The sequence below is a fragment of the Myotis myotis genome, unplaced genomic scaffold (assembly GCF_014108235.1).
Source record: "Myotis myotis isolate mMyoMyo1 unplaced genomic scaffold, mMyoMyo1.p scaffold_m19_p_3, whole genome shotgun sequence".
NCBI lineage: Eukaryota > Metazoa > Chordata > Mammalia > Chiroptera > Vespertilionidae > Myotis > Myotis myotis.
This window is the reverse complement of record NW_023416335.1, coordinates 197,373,912-197,400,088: the sequence shown is the minus strand read 5'-3', so window position 1 is coordinate 197,400,088 and position 26,177 is coordinate 197,373,912. Positions and strand designations below refer to the sequence as shown.

The 26,177-nt window shown below is 41.9% G+C and overlaps 1 protein-coding gene across 9 annotated transcripts in view; it reads left to right on the top strand.

The window, feature by feature from the left end:
• Window positions 1-26,177, top strand: part of ANKS1B (ankyrin repeat and sterile alpha motif domain containing 1B) — an 839,347-nt gene that overhangs the window by 378,580 nt on the left and 434,590 nt on the right. For all 9 annotated transcript variants that reach the window (XM_036299864.1, XM_036299863.1, XM_036299862.1 and 6 more), the window contains 2 exons: window positions 17,457-18,046; window positions 19,840-19,912. In XM_036299864.1, coding sequence (XP_036155757.1) covers window positions 17,457-18,046; window positions 19,840-19,912 — 663 coding nt within the window. The remainder of the gene's footprint in view (window positions 1-17,456; window positions 18,047-19,839; window positions 19,913-26,177) is intronic.

Genomic DNA, 26,177 nt, shown 5'->3' with positions numbered 1-26,177 from the left:
ACTAACAAAGGCATATATAGTCCCCAGTGACTATAGATATTGTTACTGAAAAATAGAAAATAAAGTGTTTAAGGAGATAAAAAATGAGTAAAAACAAGGACTGTCAGTAAGTAATAGGCACGTTTGAAAAAATAAATGCCATTTCTAGATGTGAAAGATATATAATGCTTGAAATTAATTTTGAAGTTCTAAATAAACAGATAAACAGCATATTGGGCAGAGTTGAAAAGAGAATTGTGGAATTGAAAAATTAATTTGAAGAAATTATCTAACATATGGCACAGCGGGCCAAAGAGGCAAAAACTGTTGGAGACATGAAAGGTGTGGAGGATGGAATAAGAAGGTTAATCCACATCTAATCAGAGATATGATGAAATCATAATGGATATATAGGAGAGGAAATTCCCCATTCCTAATGAGCTCATGTTTTTCTATTTTATTCAATGAGTTATAATCCGCTACAGTTATTTATTTTGTTCCTACAGTTTAACCAATGGAGCCCATTCAAGCTGGCTACTCTAGCCTCATGACATGCCTCATCATTCTTTGAGTTCTGCCTTGTTTTCTGGCACAAGGTGTTCTAGGCTCACCTTGCACTTGCCCCACCCTGGCCCTGATATTAGTCATTTCCCAAAGGATCTCTGTTCCTTTTAGCGGAAAATATATTTAGAAACCAAAATCTGGGCTTTACTTATTGCTATTGGGGTGTTAATTTCCCAGGTCCTCTTAGGGGACAGAGTTAGGTAACACACACACACACACACACACACACACACACACACACACACTAATAAAAGAGTAATATGCTAATTAGACCAGGAGACCTTCCGGAGACCTTCCAAATGTCCTTCCAGACAAAGCCAGGGGCTTGGCCAGCTTGCAAACCGCCCCCAAATGGCCCTCAGCCCCTCACCCAGGCTGGCCATGCCCCCCAGCAGGGACCCTCACCCCGATGGGGGCATGACCAGCCTGCAAACCACCCCAGCCCCTCGCCCAGGGTGGCACCCCCCCACAGTGGGGACCCCCACCTCAATGTGGGAGTGGCCAGCCTGCAAACTGCCCCAGGCCCCTCGCCCAGGCTGGCCCCGCCCCCCAAGGGGACCCCCACCCTGATCCAGGACCCCCTTCAGGGCAGACCAGCTGGTCCCCACCCATGCACTAGGCCTCTAACTATACTAATAAAAGGGTAATATGCTAATTAGACTGGGAGACCTTCCAGATGTCCTTCTGGACAAAGCCATGGTGGCAGGGCCGAGGCAGAGGCAGTTAGGGGCGATCTGGCCAGTAGGGAAGGGCAGGTGGGGGTGATCAGGCCGGCAAGGAGTGGGTAGTTGGGGGCAAGCAGGCCAGCAGGGGGGGCAGTTGGGGGTGATCAGGCCAGCAAGGGGGATATGTACCCATATCCACGGCCACCTCCTTCCCACTCAGACATTCCTCACCCTGACTGAGACTTGATGCCTGATCACCCCCAAGGCCAGTGAGGGAGCAGTTGGGGGTGAGCAGGCCGGCAGGCAGAATGGTTCAGGGTGATCAAGCAGGCAGGCAGGTGAGCAGTTAGGCGCCAGCGGTCCTGGATTGTGAGAGGGATGTCCGACTGCCGGTTTAGGCCCTGTGGCATTGGGCCTAAACCGGCAGTCAGACATTTCCCAAGGGTCCCAGATTGGAGAGGGTACAGGCCGGGCTGAGTGACACCCCCCACCCATGCATGAATTTTGTGCACTGTGCCACTAGTATGTGTATAGATATAGATATAGATATAGATATAGATATAGATATAGATATAGACACACACGCACGCGTAAATACATATTCATGTCTATCTCTGTCTCTATCTCTATCTCTATCTCTATCTTGATTATTTCCAATTCTAATCTAATATCATGAAGTTCACTCTAGTTTTCTCCCTTCTCATATTTATAAAAATTCCTCTTCAGCAGTGAGAAATCTGGCTCCCCTGAACCTTAATGTAATTGCTTATTTGATCAACCCATATCCACGGCCACCTCCTTCCCACTCAGACATTCCTCACCCTGACTGAGACTTGATGCCTTAGGCCAATTTATCTCTCTGTGTCAACATCCCACTCGTTTCTTGCGACTCTGCACCTTCTGGCAGGCCATCCCCACACGTGGTCACCCTCCTTTCTCCTGTTGGGCTCTGACAACTCATGCCAAGCTACCCAAGGCAGGAACACTTTCCTGCTGGATAGGAACACTTTCCTCACCCTGTTTGGGCTTTGACATCCCTGACTAGGCTGCGCCTCTGCAGGGATACCCTCTCGCCTTGCTCAGTTTCTGATTCCTTTTGCGCTAGGCTACTCCCTGTTCTTGGATTCCCTCCTCACCCTTCCTAGACCCTGACACTGGGCTACTGCCCCCTTAATCCTGCTTGGTTCAAACATGAGTACTACCATTACCCTACTTGGGGGCTGGTACCCTACTCTGGGCCACTGCATACCCCCCTCTCCAGGGAAGGTACAGCTGTCTGTCTCAGTCTTCTCTATCTAATGACATTAAGACTGAGCTTCTCATGGAGTGAAAGGGGAAGGGCAAAGAGAATGACCAGCTGCTTCTATTTTTATTTTTATTTAAATTCTTTATTGTTGCCCTAACCGGTTTGGCTTAGTGGATAGAGAGTCGGCCTGCGGACTGAATGGTCCCAGGTTTGATTCTGGCCAAGGGCAGGTACCTTGGTTGTGGGCACATACCCAGTAGGGAGTGTGCAGGAGGCAGCTGCTCGATGTTTCTCTCTCATCAATGTTCCTAACTCTCTATCCCTCTCCCTTCCACTCTGTAAAAAATCAATAATATATATATATATATATATATATATATATATATATATATAAAATAAATAAATTCTTTATTGTTTAAAATATTACAGAAGTCTCCTTTTTTCCCCATTGACCTCTCCCTGACTGTCCCCTCTCCTCTCCTCCCCTCCCCCCCAGTCTGTTTCCATTGGTTATGCTTATATGCATGCATACAGGTCCTTTGGTTGATCTTTTACCCCCTCACCCCATGCCTTCCCTCATAGGTTGGACAGTCTGTCCAATGCTTCTATGACTCTGGTTCTATTTTGTTCATCAGTTTATGTTGTTTATTATATTCTACAAAATGAGTGAGATCATGTGATACTTATCTTTCTCTGACTGGCTTATTTCACTTAGCATAATGTTCTCCAGTTCCACCCATGCTGTTGCACATGGTAAGAATTCATTCTTTTTTAAGCAGCATAGTGTTCCATTGTGTAGATGTAACAAAGTTTTTTAATCCACTCTTCTGCTGATGGGCACTTAGGCTGTTTCCAAATCTTAGCTATTTTAAATTGTGTGACTATGAACATAGGGGTGCATATATCCTTTCTGATTGGTGTTTCTGTTTTCTTGGGATATATTCCTAGAAGTGGGATTACTGGGTCTAATGGAAATTCCATTTTTAATTTTTTGAGGAAACACCATACTGTTTTCCACCAGTAGCTGTACCAGTCTGCATTCCCACCAGCAGTGCAAGAGGGTTCCTTATTCTCTGCATCCTCTCCAGCACTTGTCGTTTGTTGATTTGTTGATGATAGCCATTCTGACAGGTGTGAGATGGTACCTCACTGTTGTTTTGGTTTGCATCTCTCAGATGATTAGTGACTTTGAGCATGTTTTCATATGTCTCTCGGCTTTCTGTATGTCCTCTTTCAAAAAGTGTCTGTTTAGGTCTCCTTTGCCCATTTTTTTTTTATTGGATTGTTTATCTTCCTTTTGATATGTTGTATGAGTTCCCTATAAATTTTGGAGATTAAACCCTTATCAGAGATCATTGGCAAATATGTTCTCACAAAGCCACTGTTCTCAAAACTGCCTGGTACTGGCACAAGAACAAACATATAGACCAATGGAACAGAACAGAGAACCCAGACATCTACCCAAGCCATTATGCTCAATTAATAGTTGACAAAGGAGGCAAGAGCATACAATGGAGTCGAGACAGTCTCTTTAATAAATGGTGTTGGGAAAATTGGACAGATACAGGCAAAAAAATGAAAATAGACCACCAACTTACACAATACACAAAAATAACTCAAAATGGATAAAGGGTTTAAACACAAGACAGGAAACCATAAAAATCCTAGAAGAAGCCTTAGGCAGCAAAATAGCAGACATTTTTCATAGCTCTATCTTACCAATACAGCTCCTAGGGCAATGGAAACTAAGGAGAAAATAAACAAATGGGACTACATAAAAATAAAAAGCTTCTGCACAGTGAAAGAAACCATGAACAAAACAAGAAAGACCAGATGCCTCTTTTCTGAGCTCTTCTACTTACATATAGTTTAGACTGTTCTTCCAGAACTCTGACCATTTTTAAAATTTCTTTTATATAATTTTGAATTTTAGTTTACAGCTTTTTATTGCTTTGGGGCTACATTTCTGGTTTGTTTTCATTAGCTGTTAGTCATTCATTTCATTTCTTTCTCTTGCAATGTCTTTAAATAGGATTCCACCAAAAAATTATTTTCTCCATATTTCATGAGAAGAGATGTCGTGGACTATCCAGGAGAGGTTTCTGTGGGAGAGCAGACATGCACCTCAGCAGCTGTCCCCACTCCACAGCTCAAGGACTTTCTCCTTTGTTATTACTATGAGGTGTTAAGAAGTGTGGGTACTTCTCTGCTTAATTCAGAAAGGCTTCCTGTCATTAACCTCAGCATTCTCCAGAGTTCCATGAACCTTGCCTTCCAAAGCAGTGCTCTCACAAGTGAACACTGTATTTTGCTATTATTACATTCAAGGTCCCCCACCTCTGGACCTCTGCCTTCCCTGCCACTCCCGCCTCCTCATTATAGGAAACATTCTACTCCATGAGAGCTCTGGTGTTTTCACCCTATTCAATTTGGATTCTGCTCCTGAAAGTTTTTCTTCAGTGTGAGTCTCTAGCCTACCAAAGGCATGGATTTGTTGGATATCTCTGAGATCTTCAATAGCTTATGCTTTCTGTTGTCCTTTTGCAGGATTTTTTTTCAGGTTTTGCTGGTTGTTCTCAAGTATCCTGCTGAGTGCCAGGCCCTTTCCTTTTTGGAATCAATCTAATCGCAATTTCTGGGTCCTCTGGTTTGCAGGCTCCATAAAATTTTCTTTTCTTTTCTTTTTACTATTGCAGCTCGCAACTGCTAGTCTAGTTCTGGACCCAGCCATCATCACGTGATTTCACTATGCCCACCCATTGTCCAGGACCATAGGGATTCTTTGATCCCTGCCTTATTGAGGATATACTTGCACTTGGCTTATGGGGTTGTGCTGTTGCTGTTTGCTACCATGTGCTGACATTTTATTCTTTTACATTCATATATATTGTTTTTATGAGGAGACAAGGGAAGATTAATTTCTTAAAATACTACATTATTGTCATATTCTGGCCATCAGAAATAGCAAGTGATCTTTTAAAAGTGTAAATCAGACCATGTAAATCTTACTCCTGCCTTTATCTCTGACCTCATCTTCATCCTTCCTATCCACCTGTGGTAGTTCATTTTATGTGTCAACTTCACTGGGCCATGGGGTGCCAAGATATTTGGTCAAACATTATTCTAGGTATTTCTATGAGGGTGTTTTTGGATGAGATTTAAGTGGGTAGACTGAGTAAATTCAGGTGACCTCCCTAATATGGGTGGGCCTCATCTAATCAGTTGAAGGCCTGAATACAACCAAAAGGCTGGCCCCCACACTGAACAAGGGAGAAACTTTTACTGCCTGACACTCTTTGAAGTAGTACATCAACCGTTTTCTTGCCTGGACTCAACCGTAACATGGCTCTTCAGACTAGAACTGCATACACCATCAATTCTGGTTCTCAGGCCATTGGTTCCAGACTGCAACTACACTTCTCTCTCTCTCCCTTTCTCTGAAGACCGCTGGCTCATACACCACCCTCTCACCACTTTTTTGTGGCTATACTGGCCTTCAGAATAGCCTCAGAGGATTTCCATACCTTCTTTCCTGGGCTGGCAATAGTGTTATGCCCAGAATTCAAGATCCCCAAGAAACCACGCCAGGGAGCCAGTCCAATGCAAAAGCAGAAGGTCCTTTATTGAGTTAGCTAACCCGACCCGGGCCTCCAGTCGACACAGCGACCGGAAACCGAGTGCCACCCATGAGAAAATCAGGGCTTTAATAGTGAGGGGAGGGGAGCTGACTGTGGGCCCTGCCGATTGGCCAGGCACAAGTCGGGTCTTGTTACACAGGATGTGGTCATCTCTATGGTGCGCACATCCCTTGCTTGTCATTGGTTAGTTCAAAGAAATCCCGGGCGTGGCCAGCAGGGGCCTGGGCTTCCGGGAAGAAGGCACTCTTCTGAGCACATGGCCTCTGCCCCAACATGGAGGATCCAGGGTAAGATGGAGGGCATAGCCCTCGCCCTTTCATTCCCCCCTTGTCTTGGAACTTCCGGCTCAATCATGAGACGGACTGCACTTTTATTTCACCGTCGCTAGGGGCCCGTAGTGAGCACACAGAACTATCAACTGAACTATTTTATACACTTAACAAATGGTCCGGTGAAAGGGAAAGAAACCATTTTAGCTTTAACAACTTCTATTGAAATAGGATTTTTCTTCTTAAAATTCCTCCATGGCTATTAAAAAGCCAAATCAAGATTAATTTATTTACTGTCCTGATGTTTGCATAAACACAACAAGAATGGTAACTGACTACCTTTGCTGGAATTTCATGGTTGAACCTTAATGTGCCCCGTAGGGCCAGGAAGCCAAGCCATCCAGCTGCCATCAGGCCTGCCTGCAGTATCTGCTGAGTTAGGTGAATCCCTCACCTGTAGCAACTCCACCTGAGCCCATGCTCCAGGCTTTAAGGCCCATCTCAGTAGCCCTCCTACTCGTTGCGGCCCAGAGTGTGTGGGGGTTCTGCAGGGATGCAGAGGCATCTTTACTCCTCCCCTTCTACTCTTACCAACCGCCAGTGATGGTAGGGCATGGGCCTGACGCTCCAGCGCCAGCCATCTTCAGGGCTCCCAGGCAGGATACCAGGCTTTCTTCGTGGCATTCTTAGTGGCTTCAAGTCTTTAGAGCTCAGATAGGGCTCTTCAAAACATGATACTCCAGTCAAAGTTTTCCGTTAATAAAACCACTATTAGGAACCAGTCTTACTGAATCTATGCAAAGAAACGTACTTACTTAGCATTGCCAGATTTCGGAGGAATTACATAAGGAGAAAAACATACTGATTTACTCTAAGATTTTCTGACTTTCCTTGCTAATTTCTTTTCATGGATTTAAAACAAAACAGTAATTGTTGGTCCATGCCTCAGACTTTCTAGTCTAAACAGGCTTTTTCCAGCTTTACTACCCCTGACATGGGCATGGTGACTCAGGCCTGCAAGACAGTATTACAGGCTGTCAACTGTTAGCTGTCTCTCAACAGAGACCAAAACCTGATGGGCACCCTTTCCTGCCCAGTTGGGCACTTGTCCTCTTGGCAGCTAGACACCCTTTACTTTTGGGGGTCACCCCACACAGCTCCCTTCCAGGATAGCCAACATACATTCAAACCTGCAAAAGAATCAAAGGTTAATATAACATATCAATACAATGAAACATAATATTGGCATCATGGCCGCTTCAGGTAGCCAAATCTACCACTAAACATGTGATCCTATAAATGGTCCTTGTCTCTTTGGAGCCATGTCCTTGAAGATGCAGGCATTATCTAAGTGTATTACACAGTATTGTGGGGGCTCCTGGTGACAGGAGCGATCGCGAGTCATGTTACCGGCATCAGGCAGGTCAAGCACTCCATAGCTTGAGCTTGAGCGGGTTGCGTTGATCTCGATCGATCGATGCTCCATTTGGTGATGAAGTCTTTCCGGATGGACCCAGGTCATGACGCCGTCTACCTTGAGAGCGGTGGGGGTCTTCAGCACCACAGTGTAGGGACCCTTCCAACGTGGCTCTAGGGTCTCCCAGCAGTGCCTTCTGATGTAGACCCAATCTCCTGGTCTGTGCTGATGAGGAGTTGGGGTTGGGCTGGTCCCGTAGATGGCACGGAGGCGCGGCCAAATGTCCTCGTGCACCCTCTGGAGCCCTCTCAAGGAAAGAGATTGTTAAAGAAAAGCCACCCAATCCTCACCAGTCTCTGAGTCAGATTCCTCCTCTCTTGGAGAACTTCAAAGTCCTGATGGCTTCTAGGTAACCCTGTTTATCAGTTACAGCACTCTGCTTTTTTGTCTTTCTACCAGTTCCCTTTGTGGCAGAGCAGCAACCAGGCCTCTTTCAAGGGAGTGCGCTAGAAGTGGGTATCAGCCCCTCCTTTGCTAGCAGCAACAGGTACCAAACTCTTTCAGTACATTTGACCAGCTTCATTCCCGCCCACCTTTACAGATTCTAAGGTCCATTGTTTTCCTTTAACCAGCAAGCTAAATGACACTGGCCTGTATTATTTAATTCAGCACAGGCAGGGGGAAGGGCCATGGAATCTCTGCCCTGAGGAACTGTGAGCCCCACCCTTAAATGTCCCAATCAGACTAGAAAAGTCACAAATATCTTTTAAATCTACCCCAGAATTCCAAAATCCCAACCTAGCACAGAATATATTTCCACACTTACATAAACAAATACAGTCTTGGGATCTTGAGCAGGTAACAGGAACACCGCCCAAGTTCCCTGATGGGGGCCTGACAGGAACAGATGTGGGGGCCTCCCTTTCCCACATCCCAGGACGGGATTCTTGACCTATGTCTCATCCAGATAGAAACGGTACTCATATTGAACAAGGAAATCAAGACTAAATAGACATGATAACTAGATACATTCCCCATTAAGAACTTTGAGGTGCATGCCACATTTATACCACAAAATACCAACAAATCAGTTTCAGTTGTGTCAAGATACAGAACAAGTCCCTGAACAGAGGCGGTAGAAAACTGTCTAGGAATGCTTCTTTTCTATCTTTCTAAAACCCTTAGCCAGTCCGAGTTTCGACTTCCCTCCGAAAGTCCCAGAGACGGTGAATACCATCTAGAAGCCATTCCTCCAGATACAGGACAAGTCCCTTAGAGATTCTTGATAATCTACATCAGTAATCCATTTATACAATCCCCTAAAAGTTAAAGAGGAAGGAAAGAACCATTCAATGTCCTTCAAGAGGATTAAACACATTGGATCCTCTGACGTTTCAGCGGTACCAAGGAAGGAGAAATTAGGCCATGTTCAGCCCTTCTCACAATCCATCATTAGTGACTAGTCCCAGCTCACTGGTATATTATTCACTTAACATTTCTTTTTTTTCTCCTATCACACCAAGGCCATGCTTTCCAGGTAGCTAGAACTCTTAGCCTTAATTCTTAGGTGATTAGCAATACATTTTAAGAGACACAGAAAAAAGAAAAATCTTTCTTGGGTAACCTAGGTAAAACTTAGGAAAACATTTTCAACACTTAAAAACAGTTCTCAACATAATAGGATTTAGTCTTGACCATGGAATCAATTACTCTTAATTTGTTTATGATATTATGTATAACTGTGGTTCTACTGCTATCATACCACTGAAATTATATTAAGACCGTGATTGCTAATTTATTAAGTATTAAATAAATCCGCGAGGCTAGCACACTTTTTGCCCCATCCGCATTTCCGCAGTAAAACTCCGCCTTAAAACTCCACCTCTGAAATTCTATCCTCCCTTAGTAAGCAGACACTCCTTTTGTGATTGGCTAAGTCAGAGGGCGGGGCCTTTGTTGTTCCAAGATGGCGGCCCCCAGGGGTGCGGCATGCCATGTGGCTGACATGGCGGCTGCCAAGTCCACAGCTCAACATTGTGGCTGTCTACACTGTTCTCTGACAGAAAAGATGATTTCCTTATTCTCACAATAAACAAGGGAAGAGCAAACCAAAATCCCTAAAAGATAGATGGCCAACATTATATTGTAGACAAACAGAAATCTCATTAGCTGTTTATACTTTTTATAATTATCTTAATATCAATTAAGTTTAAACTGGTTTTTGTATTAAAAATCTTCAGTTGAGGTCACAAAATCAATCCTCTCTTCTCAATCAGATTAATAAGCAAAGGCATTTTCAATTAACAGATTAACTTCTATCATTTAGACCTCATATTAGGCATATTTAGGTCAACATTTCAGTATTATAAATTTCAATGCTTTTAGATGATTTGCACTTAAAAGTTTTAAGTTTCCAGCCAATAAGCCTGGCATAGCTGCTAAATTTCAAAAATGGTCACCCTGCTGGGGAAGTCATAGCTATTCATATGTAAACTTGACTATCAACTTCCTGGTGATACTTGCCTCAGGGCAGGAAATTTCAAAAGAGCTACTTTAAATGGCCTTGGGAAACCAGCCTGTAGTTCTTTCTTAGGTTCATCTTCACTATTTTTAAGGTGAAAACAGTCTCGGGTTTTTATTCTGTAAGCAGCAAAAAGTCAAGTCCAGCTCAAAACTATGCGCACTCGTTTTTAAACTGGCCTTTTCCCTTTACATGTGCACAGAAATCCCGGATGCATTTATAAATTTGTAAACGCTTTTCAATTACAAGAAGGATTTTAATTTTAGAATACTTGGGGAGGGGGTGACCTGTTTCCACAGACCCTCACTCAGGCGGCCGCCCGACCGCCACACAAAGGAGGGGTGAGAGCAGTCCCCCTCCCTCCACATTCATACACTTTCACCAGACATTCATTCAGAGTTTAAACAATCCATTCAATTCCTAACAACTTCCCCATTCCTGAGGGAGCTCTAAAGCCTCCCCCAATCTCCTTGAAATTATTAATCCAGCAAGTCCACAAAATAAAACGGAAACACAAACAACTAAAGGGCCCAAAAAAGTACAGCCTTCCAACTCCATGGAAGCAAAAACCAAAAGCTAGACGATGGCTGCGCACCAACCAGCAGGAGCGACCCGCCTTTTCTCAGATTGAGGGGTTCCTACAGACCTTCCGACTCTGTGGAAGCAAAATTTCCCCTCTTCAGATGGAGGATCAAGGTGCCCCCCGACTCCTCCTGCCTGTCTCAGATTAAGGGGGTTTCTACAGACCTTCCGACTCCGCGGAAGCAAAGCTATACCCCTTCAGATGGAGGATCGAGGTGTCCCCCAGCTCCTCCCGCCTGTTGATCCTGTGCATCCACTTAGATCATTATTACAGGCATTTACAGGCATTTACAGATTTCAGAAGTGAGCTCACACCGGATAGATACAAAACAAAACAGACACGACACAAACAAGACCTACCGCGGTCAGTCAGGCCCTCCGGACTGGGGGTCCCCTCGATGGTGTTGGGGATCCCGGTGAGCCCCCAAAATGTTATGCCCAGAATTCAAGATCCCCAAGAAACCACGCCAGGGAGCCAGTCCGATGCAAAAGCAGAAGGTCCTTTATTGAGTTAGCTAACCCGACCCGGGCCTCCAGTCGACGCAGCGACCGGAAACCGAGTGCCACCCATGAGAAAATCAGGGCTTTAATAGTGAGGGGAGGGGAGCTGACTGTGGGCCCTGCCGATTGGCCAGGCACAAGTCGGGTCTTGTTACACAGGATGTGGTCATCTCTATGGTGCGCACATCCCTTGCTTATCATTGGTTAGTTCAAAGAAATCCCGGGCGTGGCCAGCAGGGGCCTGGGCTTCCGGGAAGAAGGCACTCTTCTGAGCACATGGCCTCTGCCCCAACATGGAGGATCCAGGGTAAGATGGAGGGCATAGCCCTCGCCCTTTCAATAGCAATTCCTATCTCATTACTTGCTTTATTCTCTGTATAGAACCTACCATCATCAGAAATTAGATTCTTTTGATTTGCCTGCAATTGTTTCCTTCATTGGAATATCGTTACCCTGAGGGCAGGGCATTGCTCTGCCACTGCTGAAACGTTGACACACAGGACAGTGCCTGGTACACAGAAGGCATTTATGCATATTTGTAAAATGAACTTAGAATTTCTATAATATCAATATCAGCACTAGAATCCCTGAAAATGAAGACATTTTTATTTTTTAAAGAGGAATGCAATGACCCAATACTCGGAAGGTATGGTCTATAATAGAAGAAGAAATAGCTTGTTTTCTATCATTTGTTTTTATCTTAACATGACATTTTTGGTTTTATTGTTATTCAGGTATTTGTATGGGTGATAAAGATCAGGGCAAAGATGGATAAAGGGAGACTGAACTGCTTACTACTGGGTACTTACTCTGACTTTTCTTTGAAATGCTAATGGTGCTTTGAATAACTATCAGATTGGAATTCACACATATTTAGTTCTGTACTTTGGCATGAAATAACCACTTATCAAAAGAGAAGTGTGAAATCAAATGAGACAAGTTATAAAAACAGTTTAATCTGTATACTTTTCCTCAGTTTCATCTAAAGAAATAGTAATAAAATGCAGATATTCTTTCCAAAATACAATATACTTTTTAAAAATAGACAAGCAGAAACAAAGGAGTAAATCCCATGTTTACCATGTCAAAAATACCAATCTGTATTGAGTGCCTGATACAATTAATTACTACAGCATTTCTTTGTAAAAATGAAACCCTGTAGGTTAAAAAAATTATTATTATAATAACATGAACACATGCTTAATGTGTTCTGTGCCACAGGCTTACTTCTATTCTTTCACTCAGTCTTCACAACACTGATAGATATTTGAAAAATGTATTAATTCTTCTTTAAAAGTTGGAATACAGGCAGAATCAGTTATGTACTGCTATATATCAAACTGCCCCAAAACTTAATGGCTTAAAATGATAGCCATTTGGTCAGCTCATGATTCTGGCGGGTGTTCTGGTTTGGGTCAGCTTCAACTGGTCTTGGCTGGGCTCATGCATGCATTTGTGGTTCATAGGCTGGCTGGCCTGGGGCTGGTCAGTTCTGGATGGCCTCACTCGCAAATTTAGAAGCATGTCCTGTAGTTTTGCAGTAAACATCTTTGCTGTAAGACAATTCGTGGTAAAAGATAAAAGAACAAAAAATGAAAGAGGAGCATTAAAGGACACAATGAAACATTTAAAAATTAATAACAAAATATAAAACTCTGCTGAGAAAAATGAAAATATATTGTCTTTGAAAGTTTTTGTTCATTATATTACACATTTTTCTTTCTTTTTCTTTTTGATTATGGATTTGTCTTCTCTTTTGGCTCTGCACTTTTTTTCTTTATTAAAAGATGTATCAGCCTTGGCCAGGTAGCTCAGTTGGTTAGAGAGTTGTCCCAATATGCCAAGGTTGCAGGTTTGATTCCTGGTCAGGGCACATACAAGAATCAACCCATGAATGCATAAATAAGTGGAACAAAATTGATGTTTCTCTCTCTCCTCCTCCCCTCCCTCTCTCTCAAAGTCAATAAATTAAAAAAAAATTAAAAGTGGTATCAGTTTCCAATTAAAGAATTGGTAATTAATGCTCTGGAAGACTTGTGAATTAGCTGCCTGTTTTATATTTGCCATATGTAGCTTTTGACAGGTGTGAGGTATGACTGTGCTCACCAAAGGATTTACAAAAACTGATATATTATCATTTTCTACTATGGTATGTTATCTAACTTTACACATAGCTTTGCAATCTGGCTTTATATGTAGTTATTGTCATCCAGTATTTTAAGACTACCATGTTTACTCATCACAGTATAGACCATTATGAGGGCTAAAATTTATATAAGATACAAATGGAAGTACTGAGAGAACTTCATCAATGGAGAATGAAACCAAACTGACAAAAAGCATGAAGTTTGCCAAATGTAAACCAAACTGTCAGCCAGTTATTTTAACTTTTATGGCAAAATGGCCTTATGGCCAATGTTTGCAACAAAAATGTTTGCAGCAGACATAGTTGTGGCAAAAATGTTTATGGCGAAACTACCTAGACCCAACTGGAATTTTGCTGACTATGGACCGAGATAAGGGTGGGTGGCTGGGATATTAAGGTGCCTTTTTATTTGTTTTGTTTTGTTTGATGCTTTGACATCTTAAGACCTTGTTTACTCTGGAGGGGTGGCCCCTCCCAGGGCTAGCAAATTCTCAGGGATAGAAAACTCACCTACATACATGCCTTTCATATGCAAACCAGGAAATCCAGAGCCATATCCCAACAGCACCCTTTCTCAGGTTCTCACAGAGAGCCACCATCCACCTGCCCTAATCACACCAACACCACACACCAGACCACTAGTGACAGTGCCTATGCCCTAGGGTCAAAATAGCCAACCCTAAAACTGCTTATGGTTTCCCAAAGGGACCACAATAAAGGCTCTTCCCACCTTTTCCTTCACCCATTCCGCCTCCTGCCCAATCCTGGTGCCTCTCTGGTGGCATGGCATCTCCCTCCTCTTGGGATCTGAGTATAACAATCTGTCTTTTCCAAGTGGCAACTCCTAGTCTGTAAGCCTCTTTATACTTGAAAAATAATAACACCTACAACTTCAAACAGCTGGGTCACATATCATTTCCTCATCCAGCAGGCCAGCCTGGCCTTGCTCACATGCTGCAAGGTTCCAAGAGCAACAAGAGAACAAGGTCTACCATACAAGTGCTTTTCAGGGCTCTCTGAACGTTCCTATCACGTTTGCTGTTGTCTCACTGACCAAAGCAAGGCGCCTGGCCACACCCAGAGCCATGTGGGAGGAATGGCTGCAGGGAGCCAGGGCAGAGCAGGGTCATAGCTGTAATCAGTCCACCAAACAGGTGTTTCAGGAGGTTTCAGATCAACTTCTCTTTGTCTTTGACTGTCATCCTTAGAGTTTGGCCACTGAAAGAAACAGATAATATTTGTAAAAATGTTACCAACTGTCATGATGCTAAGAAGTGTGATTCAAAAGCCTAATCTTATAAGTTGACTAAATTCTCTTTTACTTGGGGAAGTGACTGCTGGTAATGCGAGGACTTGGACAATATACAGCATTTTGGGGTGGTGATTAGAGTCATTTTTTTGTTAAAACGCACAGGGGATTGTTACCTAATAATACTAACCACAGAAAACTTGAGTATTGTGCCCCTAACACTCTCTTTGTCATGAACATGGTCACAAACCTTTTGACTGAGATTTACAGCATCTTTTTCTTGCAGCAGGCTGATTCTTTTCAGGTTTCCGTTCAAACGCAAACTATTGGGCCTTCTTCAGCAACTTTCAAAGTAACATTCTGAACTTCCTTTTCAAATTCCTCCTCCCCTTTACAATTATTAACCCATTATTGTCATCCCACACCAACCTGCTTACGTTGTAAAGTGCTATGGGGAGCCAAGTAGCCAAGGAAGAAAGAGAGAAAACAAATAGATTTTTCTTTTATCTGAACAGTGAAATATGTTCCAGGACATTTTGGTGTGGGAATCCAATAAACCTTAGTTTGAATCTTAGCTTTTATACTGGCTGAGGAAACTGCTGCAATTTAAGTTAAGTGTTCATTTTGACTTCTAGAACATGTATAGAATAGGTCTTATTTAAACACTACCCTTTTAGAGAGTTCAGAGCTGCCTTGCCTCACCTCCCCCACGCGCCCCCCCCCCCCCACACACACACACTATTCTACTTTAAGAAGAGTCCCGAGGGGAGGACAAAATCGGTTTTTTGACGAGGACATAGTGTTGCTACACTCGATAGGGAGAGAGTTTTTGTGGGACGATGAAGTAATTATAATAGTACTGGATGGGTGCCAATTGTTTCCCTTTTAGATTGTGATCTCTTGGACGCCTCTTCCTGTCACTCTTCTTCTCTTCCATCTCAGGATACCCTTGTGATAGGTCTGGGAAAGGGGACATCTTCTGTTTGGAGAAGTCAAATAGGAACAAGGGTGAGGTCAGGGGACATGCTTCTGTCAATTCCGAGGGAGAGAACAGTATAGGGACCTGGGACCAAACTTCAATGAAGAAAATCTATTTGCCTCTACGTAGCATCCTCTAGGTAAATGTCTATTGTGGTTGCTGATTTGTGTCAATATGTGAATTCAGTATTCTGGCCATATCTCTTTCTATCAGAAAGTCATGATGTTTAGTAATCATTTCACAGGATTAATTTGAGTTTAAATGAGATGATGTCAATATAATCCTTCATTAAGTACCTAGTAAATAGATATACCTACTCACAATGTTACTTGTTAATTTCTAAAAATGTAGGTGTTTGGGGTTTGTAATAATAACTAACTTCTTTAGAATGTGAGTCAGCATGTGAGCTTTGGATTTGTGGTTATTATCTACCACATTGGCTATACAGTGTTTTATTCACAAGACTGGGTTATGGGCTTATTGGGTAATTTTGTAGCAAATATTTAGCTAAATGAATTAAAATGAACTGTCAAAAAAGTAAACTGACTTTCTTTGTTAAATTATTTGGCCAAGATTTTGACACCATATCTTTAAAACACAAATTAGGTAATAAAAAAAGTGTGGTATATTTTAAATTTCATAGAACATTTATGATTTAATCTTAGAAAAAATATAAAGTGATAAAAATTAGCATTTTTCTTTGGTTTCTTGAATGCATTACATTTTTCAAAGACCTGAAGAAATTCAAAGGTAACTAATGTTATTTCAGAGAAGAAAGGAAAAGAGAGTTTTGTGTTAACAGCTCAATATCAGTTTCTTGTAAAAGAGTCTCTCCCTTTTTAGTGATAGAGATCACATTGTTGGCCTGTGTTAAGCTTGTACAAATCCTTTTTGTCTAAATTATATAGTTTGTATAGAATCTTTCTTAATTTTATACTTAAAGTAACAATATTAGGATTATTTACTTTAAATTATGTTTAATAATACTTCTTTTCAAGTTTTGTTTCTGGATTTATTTGCTGGGAGAAGGGCAGAGGGATGTCATTGTGCATGACCTTGATTTACATGCCTGATGTCCACCTGAACAGTGACTCATTTATTACTGGGTTAGGATGTGGGTGTCTCATATTAAGAAAACCCAATTTTGTTATTTAATATAAAACATACACCCTAGGGATAAGCTAGAAGGATATGCAATTACTCAGTTAATACCCAATTCATACTTCTGAAATACTCCCTAAGGTATATCAGGAAGATTTGGTGCACAGAAACACACACACACACACACACACACACACACACACACACACACACAGGCGCACATTTATTTTATAGGCAGTACAATAGAGTCATGGTGTTTCATAAAATGGGGATATCATTGTGTAGCAATAAATCAAATGCCTGGGTATAGCATAAGTTCAAAAGGGCACTGCTGTTGTATCAGGGCTTTCAGGTTCTTTTATAAATATGCTAGTGGCCCGATGCATGAAATTTGTGCAATAGTAGGCCTTCCTTTCCCCAGCTGCCGGCACCGGCTTCCCTCTGGCACCTGGGACCCCGTCTTCCCTCCAGCCGCAGGCAGGCACCTAGGACCCAGGCTTTCCTCGAAGCCCTGGCTTCGTCCAGAAGGTCATCTGGTCTAATTAGCATATTACACTTCTATTATTATAGATACCTGACCTCTTTATTTTCTTTTGCAGATGACCTCTCTCAACAGGAGGACAGTGATCCCCCAAAGGAATATGATCCTGGGCAATTTGCAGGCCTTCTCCATGGATCCTCTCCAGCCTGTGAGTCTCCTGAAAACCCATTTCATCTCTACAGGAAAAGAGATGAACGTGAAGAAGGACAAGATGAAATCATTTTGGCCAAGAATCCTCTGTCTTTCAAGCAGTCTCCCATAGAAAATAACTCAGAACCTTTGGTAAAGAAAATTAAACCCAAAGTGGTCAGTAGAACAATTTTTCACAAAAAACCCAATCAAGTCGAAAACCATACCATTGTTGGTACAAGAACAAGTAGAAGTGGATCCCGGAATGGGGACCAATGGATTGTGAACACGGGGGGATTTGTGGAGAGAGCCTGCACCCTGGGGAGAATCAGGTCATTGCCAAAAGCCCTGATTGACATGCATTTATCAAAAAATGTGTCTAAGTCAGATTCTGATCTCATTGCCTACCCTTCAACTGAGAAACCATCGAGAGTTAACTGGAGTGAATCTTCCACTACTGAACACAGCTCGAAAGGGAATTCTGAAAGAACGCCATCCTTCACCTCAGAATGGGAAGAAGTAAGCCTTATTCTTCTTTATATGAAGCTTTGGAATCGAGGAAGTTTTTGGGGGGAGGATTTTCAGCTTTAAGTCTTTCAGAGGCAAATAGGAAAAAAAATTAACAATGCATACAGCTCTTAGTAGAAGGGAAAATTCTAGGGGCAGCACATGATAATTTAAAAACAAATAGAGTTTCACACATGTGGGGAAATCTATTGTTTCCATAGAAATTGATATCAAGCAGAAGTAATAACTAGCTATGAGGTGCAAGAGAATGTTCACATTATGTCTTCCCAAGCACTGCAGCTGACAAATTGAGAAAAATCTCCTTGTTTTTGCTGCCCTATATCATTTTGCTTACTTACTAAACTCTTTGTTAGCTTCTTTGTCTCCCTTCTTTAAAGAATCTTAGATATTCAGAGGATCTCCACATAATCTTACAAATTACTTAGTATTTCCTTTTTATAACTATCAGAGTGACTTTAAAGAAAAAATGTGTTGAGGTCACGTATCAGCAATTTAAGCTCTACCTAAAGACAGAGTATTTAATTTCATAGGATTACTCAGAATGCAAGGGCCCTTGTAGGATTATGAAATATCATCCTTTGTCCCTAAAGAGGACTGCATCATGAAATAAAAACATTTCTTGCTTTTTTTCTTGAAATTCTTCAAAGATTGGACCGCAGTCTCCTTTGACATTTTATTCAAACATGTCACATTTTGTCTCCCAAAAGACTGTGCCAGTTGGATTGGGCTTTGAAACACCGTAGGTCACTATAATATTCTGAGAACTAGAAATTGGAATGGTTCTGATATTGACATTCTGAATTGAGCTGTTTAGGAAAAATCACTCAATCTCCCTGCATCTGTTTCAGGGTGAACAAAATGAGACATTGAAGTAATGCTTCTTGTCCCTTCTGAAAACTGCTGTCTGACCGGGGATGCTAAGATGACAAGGAGGGGGATTCAGCCATAGAGGGCTAAAGCTTTTTACAAAGTCATTTCTTCCTATATATTTCATACTACTAGATAGATAGTTTCTTCGAGTCTACCCTTTACTTATATTTATTAACGCTGTGAGTAACATCTGAAATTCTTTTTGGAACGAGGCAGGATTAATTAACATTTAACTTACCTCTTAGAATGAAGTTGTTTCCATGCCTCAATTCTTGTGATTACATGCCACAAGTCAGCTGTGGCTGGTCAGACCATTTAGTGAGAACCTGGTTCACTACGGCCATACCACCCTGAACGCGCCCGATCTCGTCTGATCTCGGAAGCTAAGCAGGTTCGGGCCTGGTTAGTACTTGGATGGGAGAACCTGGTTCCAATGGCTGTGCCTACGAACTGAAACCTACCCGTCAGCAGTCAGAGGAGACACGTGCCCCGCCCTTCTGATTCTAAAGAATGCACAATTCCTAATGTCCTGACCCAGGTAGTTCCAAACAAAGTTCATTTTAGGAAATACAAAGAAAAGTTGATTTTCAAAGCTTAAGAAAGGGAAACATAATTTATGTTTTTAAAAGCAATTCACGAGATGTCTGTTTCCCTTTAAACCTTTGTCAGTCTCTTAATTGTGGTATTGCAATAGTAATAACATCAAGAATACACGGTGGAACAAAAGTGGGATTATAGTTGTGCGAATGGAAAGTAATACCATAAGTAATAATACAAGAATAAACTCTGTACTCACCACTGTAAACCTACTTTTGCCCCACCCTGTATATGCTTGTAGCATTTGAAAGTTATTTTAAAATGCAATGCTAAAAGTGAATGTAATCATTCACTTATATGCTTTTTGTTTCTTGCAGATTGACAAAATAATGAGTTCCATAGATGTTGGAATTAACAGTGAACTTGAAGAAATGAATGGTGAGGCCACAAGTAAGGAACTCTCTCCTGTATGTTATAAATGAATAAATGTGCACAGGACCTAGCTAGAAAATGATAGGAGTCTTTAGATAATTTTGGTTTATCATAACAACAGCAGCTATAAGTTATTTCCTTTTATTCATTTCAAACAACCACAACCTCTAAACAATATCAATTATAAGTATATTGATTTATCACTCTGAGATATTTTTTCCCATGTGCTGTTTTACTATGCCAGTTAATAGTACTGGAGTTTCAATTTTAGGTAGAGCTAATTATGAAGCACTTCAAGGTGTTGTAGAATCTGATGACTTACTATACTACTGTTGCTCATTCAGTGAAATGTCCCGTTTTTCCTGGCCAAAATGATTAGCAACATGTAAGTTGTCAACTCCAGTATGGCAAGAACTGTGTGTTACCCATCTTCATGTATTCCAGAATATCTACAAGGGTGTCTCACTAATAGTCAGTTTTTCAATCTCTATTTAATCTATTACCCGTATGAAATACTGTTCCCTTCCCTACAATTAAGGCTCAGAGTAAAGGCCATTTGAAACTGTCTTTGAAGATTTTTTGCTTAATACTGATGGGTGGTGTCAATTACCGGATAGCTACACCTAAAAATGGCTGTAATAGTCCTACTAAAGAAACTACTATTCTGGAAAAAGTCAAAGGATCTGGCTCCAGCTCTACCCTGCCACTAAGTAGAGGTGTAACTGTAGATTAAATAGTTCTATAGAATTTGGAGTTAAAGATAGGTGATTTCTAAGCTCCCAGAACAACTCGTGTTAAGTTAGTGGTAATAGTTGATGTTTCTACAGAGATAATGCAATTAAGATTTGTCTAAGAGAAGTCTGAATATATATCATTGGGTAAATACTGTAATTACGGGATTTTGTGGCCCTTTAAGTAGTTACGAGGGCCCTTTAAACAGCATTCCAAGTGACTCTTAAGCATAGGTAAGTTGGAGAATGGTTCTCTTGTGAGGCACTGGGCCTGGGGGGATACGCAGTGACATTGAAATTGGGTTACCCTCACTGGAGACCCCTGTAGGAGTATCTCACTCATGTCTCAGGTGTGGGATAAGTAAGAACTTAAATTATTCTAATATAATTGGTCTCCATGTTAATTAAGTGGTAATTTTTAAAAAGCTTAAATAATTTTTTATGAAATGCTTATTTGTTTTAGATTTTGAAAACTGAAACATTATGGAAAAGCACCAGAATTGTGTGTATATGTTTAGTGACCGAAGTGCATTAGTTCTGTGACAGCATGTGTGGCCAGGTCTCTCACACAGAAATGCTGACAGAACTTAAAGACTTTTCAAAGTGTCCGTAGAACTGGTCTAGGAAAGTATGTTGCCACACAGTTCTTTCGGACGTGCTTATAGAATAATTTCAAGTTAGCTGTGGGAATACAGTGTCTTGGTCGATATAAACGTAAGACTTTATTTTCTTATACATAGTGAATTCTCTGACACTGAGACTGTCCAAGCAGAGCCCTGGTACTTTTCTGGTGGAAGACTTAAGTGCCATTGAACATTAATGTTCTAAAATTCTTCAAACACATAGTACCATACTATTGTAAAAGAATGTTACAAACATGATTATAATGAAAATAAGGGTAAATGTTAAAAATGCCACTCAGGCAAAACTACCTCTGCAGGGCATTTTAGCCATAAACAAATCCATTTTCCCTTAGTTCTCCTCCTTCCACCTTTCATACTCCATCCTACCTGCTGCCTTTTTTTTTTTTACTATTTACTACAGTGGTAATGAAAATAGACACTCAGTCCCCAAGACTGAGTACTGTATGCACCTTAATTGTCACTTCTTAATTACACACTAATTATGCGACTGACCATAACAATTGGCATTCCAGCTGGCCATGAGGCCATTTGTGGATTACAGCCTTACTGGGCTGCAGGCTTTTGCCTCTGGAGGCTGGATAGCACTAGAGAAGTGATAGCCCCATAAAGGTGACCTTCCACAAGTATTGTATCAGGCATGAGTATGGTGGGAGAATCACATGGTGAAATTAAAAAGTCAGACTGACATGAATTCAAATCTCAGCCCTGCTGTTTACTAGCTCATGATTATAGGCAACTCACTCAGTTTCCCCAAAGACAGAAATAGGGATATTGATATCGAGTAATGCTGGAGAGGTGCAATGGAATATTTGTAGAGTCTGACACCTGTAGATATGTATTCTATTTCATCTCCCCCCTTACCCTACCAGGAGGGAGACATTGAATTTGATACTGTGGACACATCAAGATAAACACATATCAGTGTTTATCTTTCTTGAAGAGCTAATGATGGTAGCTAGTCTCATGGTCTTCACATTAAATTTGCTGTATTTCCTGAAATTGTAGTGTGTCGATTGTAATACAGCTGGTAGTAAGCCCATAGTCAATTGGTACCAAAGAAGAGTACTTACAAAAAGAGAGTTTAAAACTTCAGGGGACCCTCAAAAAGAAAGAAAAATTTAGGATGTAGTGATTTAAATGGTCTAAAGTATTTTTCTGAGGTCTGAGTATCCTCTTTTTGCCTGACAATGGGGAGGAGAGGCACAATGAAATTAACAACAGGTAAATTTGGAATGAGCAAGAGGAAATACCACTCTTGTCAGTGTCTAGAATTTTGCATTGGAAGGCCACTGAGCCAAGCACTGTGCCTGGCTTTAACAGAGCTGCATAGTTTTATGAGCATGGATGGTATTTGTAAATAGAAGATGATGAATAAAATCATAAGCAATGGAAACACATGAAGAATCAAGGATCACTGTTGAATTGTCCATGCCCTTACCCATTTTATTTCAGTGTTTTTGTTTGCCTGTCCCTCAACCTGCACATCTGCAATTTCAGGTATTTTATAAACACAATACTCATTGGACCAGGAAGGGATTTGAAACACTCTCATCTTCACTCCTGTTGACCAGTCTCTATGAATTATATAACTAATTCCATTCATAGAAACCACTTTCTTCTTTTTAAAAAAAATTCCTCAGCAATTAATAGTTTGAAACTTATCCAGCAATCTCAACTGTCCAGTGCTAAGATAGAAATAAAAGTAAATACAATTTACTGCATTTACTTTCAGTCAGTCCCTTAGGGTTCTCACTCAGAGTAATACTAACTCAAGATTTCCACCAATATAATTTCTAGTTTCCCACTTGAAATCAGATTTATGTGCCCAACCAACCAGCATTGGCAGCAGGATTCAATTATATTGAACTAGTAGCCTGGTGCACAAAATTTGTGCACTCGAGGGGGGGGGGGCGGTCCCTCAGTTAAACATTTTACGGCAAAACACTGACCACATTGGTGGTGGTGATGGTCTTGTCAGAATGTGTTATATTATGCAGATGAAAATCTATTTAAACAGATTTGATGTAGATATTTTCAAAGATGGAAGAATTGTCCCTGTCAACTATTTTAGTTGATTCATATCTTCACTAATTGTCATCATTGCAAAGTTTTCAGCCCCCATATGGATTGCTGGATATAATAGGCCATGCGCTGTTCCTGTCCTTTGTAGCCTTTGTTACCTTAAGGACTCTAGTTTTCCATTTATATGTTTAAGTACCAACCTTACCGGCTTAAAAATGTAAGCTTTTAACACTGCTCTCTCTGTTCCGTATCCTTCCGATGAAAAGTGGAGTTGGGTTGCAACACAGGAGAGAAATTCAGAAGGGGAATATTGAAGTAATGACTACAGTAGGAGAAGAGGGAAACTGTTTCCCTGGCCACAGGCGCTGGTGCCCTGGACCACAGGGCTGGTAGCTTCTCCGGGTGGCTGCAGCCTGGGACCTCTGGCCAGTAGCTTGTCCATCTCCTGGGCTGCAGCCAGCCCCAGGCGCTGGCGCCAGGACCAAAGGTGGGTGGCTTCTTCTTCTGGGGGCTTCTTCTTCTGTGCTTCCAGGGATGGTAGTCAGTTAAGTGTCATGCAAAAATAGGCATCACCAATTACAGAAGCCGGGTGTGGGGCAGGGAAGCCGCAGCCGGGGAAGCTGGCTGAGGCTGCTTCCCTGCCCAGCACCTGGCTTCTGTGATCACCCCTGCACTGGGCTTCTGCAGTCACCCATTGCAGAAGCTGGGTGCGGGGCAGGGAAGTGTGGCTGGGGATGCTGGCAGCGGCTGCTTCCCTGACCCACACTCAGCTTCTGTGGTCATGGATCACAGAAGTCGGGTGTGGGGCAGGGAAGCCGCGGTCACTGATCCAAGAAGCCAGGTTCGGGGCAGGGAAGCCGTGGGCAGGGCGTTGGCGGAGGCTGCTTCCCTGCCCCGCATTCAGCTTCTGCTGTCACGGAAAGCAGAAGCCGGGTGGGGGGGGCAGGGAAGCCGCAGCCACATACGCTGGGGGCAGCTGCTTCCCTGCGCTTGCACCCGGCTTCTGTGATCGCCCCCTGCACTGGGCTTCTGCGGTCACCAATCGCAGAAGCCAGGTGCGGGGCAGGGAAGCCTGGATGCTGGTGGCAGCTGCTTCCCTGCCCCTGCATCCGGCTTCTGCATCACTGTCTGTGTCTGCTTCCCTGCCCCACCCCCCAGGCTTCTCTGATCACCCACTGGTGGCAGGGCAAAGGTGGCCTCCAGGACCGACCTTTGCCCTGCTCCCTGGCTCTTGCCTGCGCCTGGGTTTCTGATCACTGTCTTCTATCCTTCCCCTTTCGCCTTCCATCATTGTGAGTATGCAAATTAGCCGCCATCTTTGTTGGCGGTTAACCGCCATCTTGGCTGGCAGTTAATTTGCATATCGCCCTGATTAGCCAATGGGAAGGGTAGCGGTCGTAGGCCAATTACCATGTTTCTCTTTTATTAGATAGGATACCTCATATGATGTAGCACATCCTATTTTGAGGTGATGCTGTGATGAGTTAGTACATTCTACAGAATCATGAAATCTCATGTATAGGATTTTTTTCAGAGAACAAGTCTAAGTTATGTGGACTTGGATTGAGACCCCAGCTTTTCTTTGTGATCTCTTTGATGTCAACTTCCTCACCAATAAATTCAGATTTTTTTATAATCATCATCAGAATGCTGCAAGATTAAATCACACAGTTGTACTACTGTAGCCTAAAATGTACCAAGTGATCAATAAATAGAAATTCTCTTGCTTCTGATCCCAATATGCTTGGCTATCTTTCCAATTAGAGTGTACACCACAAAGGAAGATACTTGGGAAATCTTGCTTATCTTTTTGATCAGTGAGGATTGTAGTTAAGAGAGAACTGCTTATATTCTAAGTTGCTTTTGTGTGGAGTCTTTTCTGAAGTTTTACTTCTTTTTTAAAATATATTTTTATTGATTTCAGAAAGGATGGGAGAAGGACAGATAGAAACATCAATGATGAGATAGAATCATTGATTGGCTGCCTCCTACATGCCCTCCACTGGGGATCAAGCCCGCAACCCAGGCATGTGCCCTGACCAGGAATGGAACTGTGACTTTCTGGTTCATAGGTCGACACTCAGCCACTGAGCAACACTAGCCTGGAAGCACTTTCAAGGTAGAAAATCTATTGAAAGTACTACTTCAGATTGTCACACTTTCTAAGAGTCAGTTTGATGATCTTCTTGATGAGACTGAAGATCACTTAAGTAAAGAGGAGGCTATAATTGGCTCCAGAGCAATCAAATGCCCAGACTTTCCAATACAGGGGTGGCAGGTCATCTTAGAAACACTGTCCTTGAATAATCTCTTGTTACACTAAACAAACTTCAGGTATATGGACTGTATTAGAATGAGCTCAAGTACATGAATGTGAAAAATAGTATTTAGTTCACAAGTACTTTTTTTTTAAGACTGGGATTTTTTTTTTTCTTATACTTAAGGTTAAATTGTATTCAAAGAAAAATATTCCCCAGTCTTATCTTTTAAAACCTACTTTTGCCAATACATGAATTCCATCTAACTTTTAATTATCAATGAAAGCAATTAAAATGAATTTATAAAGGATTTTACCATAGGCTACACTGTCTATATTGGGTAAAACATAATTCTTAAGCTGGAAAACACATAGCTCTAAAAAAAGTAGCTAACATTAATCCCACAACCCGACTTTCTAAGCTTTTGCTCCTCTTCCTCCAAGAATCTGAGGGCCAGGTTAGAGTCCCTCATCCTCAATGAAGAGTTTCTAGGAACTGAGGAACTCTCTAAAGCAGTGGTTGGCAAACTCATTAGTCAACAGAGCCAAATATCAACAGTACAGCGATTGAAATTTCTTTTGAGAGTCAAATTTTTTAAACTTAAACTATATAGGTAGGTACATTGTTA